The 9,251-nt window shown below is 36.2% G+C and overlaps 1 protein-coding gene across 2 annotated transcripts in view; it reads right to left on the bottom strand.

The window, feature by feature from the left end:
* Positions 1-4,510, bottom strand: part of LOC135223681 (thiamin pyrophosphokinase 1-like) — a 240,510-nt gene extending 236,000 nt beyond the window's left edge. Inside the window, exon 1 of one of the 2 annotated variants that reach the window (XM_064262361.1) lies at positions 4,372-4,510. In XM_064262361.1, the coding sequence (XP_064118431.1) occupies positions 4,372-4,373 (2 nt within the window). In that variant the 5' untranslated portion in view covers positions 4,374-4,510. The remainder of the gene's footprint in view (positions 1-4,371) is intronic. The other variant, XM_064262362.1, reaches the window with a different exon arrangement.
* Between the last annotated feature and the right edge of the window lie 4,741 nt (positions 4,511-9,251).

Below are 9,251 nucleotides of genomic sequence, written 5' to 3'. Positions count from 1 at the left end.
TGTTCTCTGGAAAGTTGCGTGATTTTAAACATACCTTTACAAAATTCTTTTTACAATGAATAACCTCTTTGCATATTCTGACATTATGTTGAACAATATATTTGAAAAACTGTTTTAATTATCTTGGATAACACATGAAAAAATTTAAGGCAAAGGCCAATCGCTGGGACCTATGAGGTCATTCAGTGCTGACACTGAAATTGACAGTAAAAACCGTTGAGTGGTTTGAAAAGTGTAACAGGAGGAAAACTTCGCAGCTGTACTATGAATCAATTGTCAGGGGAGGATGGAAAGTAATATGGAAGAAAGAGATTATAAACGGAGGTACAGTAAAAGGAATGAAAGGAGTTGCAGCTAGGGACCGAAGGGACGCTGCAAAGAACCTCAATTAATGCCTACAGTGCACAGCATGAAGTGTACTGATTGCATTACCCTCCTAACGGGTTCAACTAATTTGGATACCTTTGTCAATTATTTTGGACACAGGAATTTGCCTTTAATGTTCCGTACGCGATCAAAACTGTACAACATATTGTCGTAGGTAACGTCAACATGATACCTAACTGAGAAGCATTAACGTACTTTAATCAAGAACTGAAATTAAGACTTCCTCAATCAAGCCACCACCCGGTCAATATATATATATATATATATATATATAAATATATATATATATATATATATATATATATATCTGTATATGTATAATAAATAAAATAAAATAAAATAAAATGAAATAATAATTCAGGGACCGATGTAGAATTGACGTCATTTTTTTCAGCTTTAGTTTGGGATCTTGGAAATAAGATACCATGCTCTCATGAAAGAAAAAATAGAAATGAAGAATAAAAGCGAGAAGAAGACAGTGATAAAGGAGCGCTTACTACAATTATTATCTTTCCCTTTGTTTGTTTTCCGCTTCTTGCTTTCTTTGTTGCCACTCAACCCCTTTAGGGCTTTTGGTCCAATTTCAATCATCTTCGTCTTGTCTTTTAATATTCGTTCCGTGTTATTTCTCTTAATTCTAAGGTTTTCACTCGTCCTTGGGTTCGTAAGATAAGCCTAATATAGTATGCATTGGATATTTACAAAAATATGCATTTTCTCTTTAAAATTACTGGGGCTTCACCCCTTCTGACTCCTTTATGTTCATTGCTTATGCTACTGCTAGTTTCATGATTTAATCAGTATGACTGTTTGTTGATTCGCTTTTATTCATGTGTGATGTATTTGCTATAGTAGATTCACATCAGCCGTGCTTTTGATGTCTAGGCCAGTCCCTTACGACCCTCCTGATTGGTTGTTGATAGCTAATGACAGGGCTGGAAACTCACAGTCTCTCGAGAGAGTTCACATAGGCAGGATGTATGTTTCATCTCTCCTGAGGAATACGTCTTTCAGGAGAGGTGGCACATACATCCTGACTACGTGAACTCTCGAGAGAGACTGAGAGTTTCCAGCCCCTTGATTGGCTTATGAACAGCCAATCAGGAGCGTCACACAAGCGCATTTTGTCCCCAGGAAACTTTCGTAGCGAGTTAATGGCAAACAATAACAATAATAGTAACAATGGCATTTTTTCAAATTGATTGCACCTAATGTAATGTCATTGTACAATGCGTTACTTTCAATTCATAGCACTTTTGTATCCAGTGGGGACCGTTTTAATGGGGGACATGGGCTGCTGGTCTGACCAAAGTATATAGAAGGTTATTCTATATAGTACTTTGGGTCTGACAACTTCTAGGGTGTAAAAAGCATTTAGAACTTTTGCTCTCCCGCCCTTCCTGCATACAAGCTTAGGTATATATATGTACATACGATTAGATATGTACATACATGCATACACACGCATGTATATATACCTAAATAGACAGACATATATATATAATGCATATATATGTGTGTATATATACGTATATATGTGTGTGTGTTACGGTCATTTTGCGGAATTGGTCATTTTGCAAAATGCCAGGTTATTTTGGAAAATAACCAGAATGTCTGTTATTATACAAAATGCCCAAAATAATTGTGGCCATTTTGCAAAATAACTATTAAACTTGAAAATATCTTCAACAATGATCAAAATTATCATTATCAGACTTGTTAGAACAAGAGACGCTGCATTTGCATCTACTGTTGCACAACTTTTTCTTTTTTGAAGCATTTGCAGCGTCTGTTCAGACATGACGGTGCAGCCGCACTTACTGATCCCGTGGCCATGTCCCATCGAATCTGCAAAAGCCACTTCTCGCAGACTTACTTCCTTATCCTTTGTTACTTCTTCGAGTGACATGAATTATCCAGCACGTAGGATGAACTGATTACGGGTAGTACACCTACTTACAGAGTTCTGCCCCAAGATCATAAGTTCCGCCGTCCATTGGCTGAACGATCATTGCCTGAAATACAGATGGAAATAAAGTTATCAGGTAAACAACAAGATTAGCCATCTGGTACTCTTGATAACTTTCTTTCCAACTGTATTTCATTCGTTCCTTGACAATGTCTTAGTAAAGACCAAAGCGCCTGGAATTCTGCCTATCATTTTCCTGTGGTATTCGCTTACACACACACACACATTATATATATATATATATATATATATATATATATATATATATATATATATATATATATATATATATATATATATATATATATAATGTGTGCGTCTAACATTTTACGATGACTTATTTTCGGTATAAATGGAAGCAGGCGCATACCAACGAACACATTTCAAAAATTTGTGAACAATAATTTACATACAGTACACAAAAGCGTTTAACATTATAAAGTTCTTAATAAATCCGTCTGTATTTCCTCTGCACTCTACTTAAATGGAAAGTGTTTTATCCTTCCACCACCACCACGGCATACATTTTCCAAGCCTTGACACCGGCCAAAAATAGCCATGCCTGAAGTTATCGAGTCCAACCAGCACACCAGCGAAGCCCCAGGTAAACTATCCAGGTACGTTAATGAGATTACCAGATCCGGGAAGTTATTTATTATGCCTGGTGAATTACTAGGCACGCAGAAACAGTGGTCTGTCGCTGAAATCTAGAACACGAGTCATAAGGAAAAGTCTTTTGTCGTTGGTTTTATATTAGATAGGCTTTTTTAAGGTTGATGTCAATGCTGTTGTAACGTCAGTTAATTTAATTTTACGCATGATAATATTAACACTATCATTATTATCATTACTATTGTAAAGCCTGATGCATACTTCTTAGTGGTCATAAACTGAATATTATATCCATTTGTATATCTCTTGAGTATAAACCAAAACGATATTTTATGTATGCATGTATGTATGTACTACAATCCGTATATTTTACCATTCCTCGTTTTCTTTCCTATCCTTTTATTTCTAGCCAGTCATACAACTAAACAACCTAACTGTTTTGTCGACAAATATCTGACATTTTTATCTTACACTTCCTTTCAATATTTTGATAACGTCTTATGATAAGTCACTCGACGCGCTGACTGACTTCGACGATTTGAGGTCATTAACGGAAATTCTATTTTGAAGGAAACTTAGACATTTAAGTAACATTATCTTCTCCCATCTTCAGTGACTCATAAGGTTCCCTCGTCGTCTCAGTTGTCAGGATAACTAGAGATGCCTATAAGTGTTTTCTTCGTAAAAGAAATATTCATTCCTGCGTGATATACGTACGTGCTGATGAATGACTACAAATTAAATCCCTTCCTAATGGCCAGATATATCAGGATTTAGTACTTGATGGGTAATAAGGCCGAAAATCCTTCTTTATATTTACTACTATCTGTTTAGTCAGCCAGCCTTGTGGTGGCAAGTGCTCTTGCTCTTCAGCAGCCCGTAAGACGATAAATAATTCACCAGTCACAGTAGTAAGCTCCACCGCGACTGTTTTGCAAGTTGCAACGAAACTCTGTATTTGGTAACGCTCTATTTACCTGTCAGAGTAACCCGAACATTTCACGAGCGCGTTCCGTAGTAACTGAATATCGGTGATGCTCTTAATATTTTAATAGCACGCGAACCAGATGCATATACCAAGAAAAAGGTAAAGACTAATTCAAGTCAAGCATCAGGTCCTTTTCAAAAGCTGATCCATTCTGAAAGAAAAATAAGGACGAAAAAAGATCGGAGAGCGAGCTCTTCTTAAAAAAAAAAAAAAAAAAAAAAAAAAAAAAAAATCAAGGATTCACACTCTGGTTCACTTTGAAATCTGAACACCTCTGTCACTGGTCCACTAATCCACAAAATTTTGCTCAATTTAATCATTGACATTTTGAGAAACCTTGTGAACAGACAGATAAAAGTGAATAATGACCACCTTCTAACCTCGTCACCGGAGAAACTGACTTACGGAAACTTACATTGGCGCCTAACACAACTATGTCGGTGGCGGGAAAAGTTCAGCCCTCAACCTCCACTGTCGCTTTTATCTGCTCCCACGCTTTCCTGTATTCTCCTCTCCTCGAGATCAAACGGACTGTCTTTCCCACGGGAAGGCAGATGATACGGCCAGAACAACGACACATGACACATTGCGGCGATGAGATAACGCACATATTTGGAATGGCGTAATGTTCCGAAGCGTTGCCGAGATGTATTACAAAAGAATTCGCCCGTTCTGTTCTCTATGGTGTGACCTTTCCCCGCTATGATTAGTTACACTGCTGATTAACTTGATTCGCGGAAGACTGATGTTACCTCGTATCGCTATCAGATAGGAGCATATAAAAGATTAGTTTTTTGTCATATCATGCTCACCGAGATACTGTCAAAGCTTGCGTTCCCTTCCATTTTCGTAACGTAAGACAAACACGGTTGCGACAGGAATGAAAGGTCCCACCAAAGGTATTATGGACGTACTTTTCACAGCTTGCACGGCGTTTATAATGGATTTTTAGCATTATACCACTTTGATATATATATATATATATATATATATATATATATATATATATATATATATATATATATATAATATATATAGGCTACACATCAGTGGTATATTGTCTTGAAAAATAGTGAGTTCGCTAATCTTGGCATGATCCAAGTCTTCAATGCATTTGACTGGCAATCATGAGTTAACGTAAATGATCTGAATTCTCCATTTCCGCATTATTTCACGGGTCTCGATGTTGACTTACATTTCTTATCATTGTAATTAAAATCAAAACAATAGCAATTTCATCGAATACTCAGAAGAGCAAGAACCATCGCTGACGTAAACTCAGCTAAATCTGACGATGCCAACGACCGATATTCACTCGTCACCGTTAAATTTTCCTACTGTGGCTTTATTTCGTGCCACTAAAAACCGAGTGAAAAAAAGTACAGTCCTAATTTTACTTACAAATAGATTGAACATAGTCAGAAAAAAAAGGATGGTTGCACCAAGCAATATGTGAGCTCGAAACATTACGTCGCATTCTTTGATAAACAACTGAATACACGAAAACAGATATAACAGTAGGATAATTAGAACTCTACAAGGAGAGATTCAGGAAGTCCGCGTTTCATAACAGGTGAACTTGAACTTCGTCCCATGACGCCTGTTCTGCAGGTACCAGCAGCATTAGGAAAAGAAACTAGGGTCGTCTATCTTGCGACAATTGTCATTGTGATTAATGTCTCACATCAAGGGATTAATCACTAAGGCAGGTTGGGTCATCTTCTCCCCAGGTAACCCCTGAAGTACCAGACCATCAACCGGAGTCCTCATTGATACAGAATGGTTACAAATTAGGACTAGGTCATTACAGAACGCACAATCATTTCACTGATTTACTTAAAATTGAAATTTTACTGTAGAGCTAATGATTCATGCCACAATCAGTGTTCATTACGGTATTTCATTAGACCGAGATTGGAATCACTTGATGAAGCATTCCCTTGGAAACCCTCCTGATGATAATAATCAAAATTGTAGCCGTTATTTTTTTTCACCTTCATTTCGATTAAAACTGGTGAAAAACCTACATCCGCAGAAGTTCTATGTTCATTAACTCTTTCGAAATCATTTTCCCGGAAGCGATATCAAAGTTGAAAAGAGAAATCAAATCTGCTGGCCACACTCACGAAAGTGCTATTTAAAGGCGCAAGGAACTCCTACTCTTATCCTTATTCTTTAATTGCATTTACGGATACGTTCTGAAACAGTCCGAGGTTTATCCGTCGCGACGATATTACGCACAATTTCATGAAATCATATCAGAGTCTTGTCCTCTCATAACAGGTGTGTAAGAATCCCACAGTTCCCAGAAGTGTTGACAATATTGACTATCATCAATGAATTTGCAATGCCTTTGTCTGACCTGTTGTTGATGGAAAGAATCCACAGGATACCAACTTTCCATCACAACTACAACTCCAATGCAGGAAGAGGTCACGTTTCTTCCCGGCCACAAGTAAGAAAAAAATAGTTTGAGGACAGAAAGAGCGTTACAGAAACACGCAGCACGTCTCACTTGGTCTTGATCTTGGAGGTAACATTTGTAATTTACTTTTCCCTTTTCCGTTATTTCCAATTCCGTCCCATCTGGTTCTGTTCTTTCCCCAAGTCTTCCCATTGAAGTTAGACGGAGGTTATGAATGTGCCCCTCTCTGTCAGGCTGTCAAAACTGAGTAATGTATATCAATGAAAGTTTGCAATGCGTGGATCGAGTCACGGCCACCTATAGTTGGCCGTGATCGAGTGCCAAGTGTTATTTAAATTGCCAGACAGCTCCAGAGTAAAAATTTTTCCAGAGATTCTGAGATTTTTGGATACTTTTAGCCCTAAGTTTTAGGGACGTTCATTCCCTCATTCTTTCACTTAAATATGCCTTATTCATACATAAATGTCTAGCTGCCCTCCCATGTTATATATCAAAATTTCTTAGTGTAGCGTATGATTGTCGCAGGAAAAAATGAATGACAGTACTAAAAGTCTCTTGAACATATGCTTGGAAAATACATCTGTTGATAATAACAGTGATGAATATCATTAAAGATAAAAAGCTACGGAAATTCTCGGACAATTACTGTATGTCCTCTCTACCGGAGAATTTTTTTTCTCTACTCCTCCATCTACGCCTCGTTGGTCTGTATCCGTCTCTTTCTTTCCTATAAATAGCAGTTATCATTTAATAAAGATAAACTACTTCCGGCAACGAAATTGGACGGAGTAAATGAACTCACCCGTGCGTTTGTTTGTCTGTTCTCAAGATCAGAAGTTGCTAGATGGATCTTGAAGCAATCTTGTGGCTGGCTGGGGTGTGGGTCAAAGACGGGTTTATTCAATTTTGAGATGGGTCCCCGCTGCCAACCCTATATGTTGGAGGTGATAGGATTTTTTTTTCTTTTGAAGGGTGAGGGGATGCCCGAAGTTGGTTTTGGTTGGTAAAGACTTAAGTAAGTGACCCCTTAACATGAATAACATGGCTTAAAACAGGCTGACGAATGTCTGTTCTTAAGTTAATTCAGTTCATTATCATTTTAGTTTTCTTTAAATTTCATTTCACACCTTAGGGCATGGTGGTCCATGTTCGATTCTAGGCTCGGCCAACACGAAATCAGAGGAATTTATTTATGGTGATAGAAATTCATTTCTCGATGTAATGTAGTTTAATCAGTCCAATGTCTGGTAAAACTAAGATATACTTAATTTAACCTTAGGGCAGACGTCCCTGAGGTTTCCAAAGGTTATTAAGATGGTTGAAAAAAAACCCATACACACACACACACACACACACACACACACACATATATATATATATATAATATATATATATATATATATATATATATATACATATATAGTATATATATATATATAATATATATATATATATATATATATATATATATTATATATATATATATAAAGGTTTTTGCCACGAAGGAAAAAAATTAAAAAGCGAGATAGCCAAGGGCACCTTTCGGTCTAGTTCGACCCCTTTACTCCAGGCACACTGATCTTACAGAGGAAAACTAGTCAAAGTAGCTTAATATCCAAACTGACACTAAAAAATTAGCAATAAGGTCGATTTCGCTCTACATAAACGAGGAAACGCCTGAGGGCAACCACACCTTGGAGGATACACACGCGGTCGACAGTTGATTCATCCAGAAAACAATACATTCTGAAAAAAAAAAAAAAGGAGGCATATACAACTTATTATCATGAAATTTACAAAAATGTTCCTAAAAAAATTATTAATGAAAAGACGGAAAAAAATATAAATATATCGAGCAAGAGAGAGAGGAGAGAGAATATCGAGCGAGAGAGAGAGAGAGATGAGAGAGAGAGAGAGAGAGAAAGAGAAAATAATAACTATATACATGTGGGACTAATTTATTAGTAGTTCATTTATTTTAAGGTCTTTCATAAACATTTTACAAATATACGTGTTCAAATGGTACATTCCCGGACTAAGATTTAGGTTGTTTTTATTTGTGATTTGTATAATTGCTGATTCCAGTGAATTTCTTGAAACATAATCATTAGATCTAGCAATTACAGAGGTATCACCCCAATTAATACAATGAGATTTTTCACTCAGATGGATAAACAGTGCATTTGAAGTCTAGGCTGTTCTAACTGAATACATATGCTACTTAATACTTACACATAAATTTTTACTTGACTGACCAACGTAAAACGATGGGCAATCCTTACAAGGAATTTTGTAAATTATGTTGTTATTTGTTACGGGACTATTCTTAATTAGCATATCTTTAATGGTATTGTTATAAGAGAACACTAACATTAACATTAAACGATTTTAAATAGTTGATTTTAGTGGTTTCAAATCCACGAAACGTAAGGTAAGCTGAGTACATTTTTAGGCATTCCTTTTTCATTAATAGCAACACTAATAAAACTTTTTGTGAGCTTTTTGATAACATAAATCAATTAAATGAAGTGGGTAGCAGAGATCATTCCCTATCTTTTTTATGTATTCTATTTCTTGGTCCAGATATTGTGGACTCGTGATACGCAAAGCACGTAGGAACATAGAAGAAAAAAATTGAAATTTTAATATTAAGATGGTAGCCAGAATAAAAATGTACATATGTTAAATTATTTGTGGGTTTTCTATAAATACTGAATTTACATTGGAAAGATTCTCTATGTATTAATACATCTAGGAAAGGGATGACATTGTTATTTTCAATTTCAACAGTGAATTTTATGGATGGCACTAAATTATTCAATTTAGACAATAAATCATTTACATCGATACCAACAGGTAAGACTACTAAG

The sequence above is a fragment of the Macrobrachium nipponense genome, chromosome 10 (genome assembly GCF_015104395.2).
Source record: "Macrobrachium nipponense isolate FS-2020 chromosome 10, ASM1510439v2, whole genome shotgun sequence".
NCBI lineage: Eukaryota > Metazoa > Arthropoda > Malacostraca > Decapoda > Palaemonidae > Macrobrachium > Macrobrachium nipponense.
Note: the sequence above shows the minus strand (reverse complement) of the source record. Positions and strands in the feature narration are given on the sequence as shown.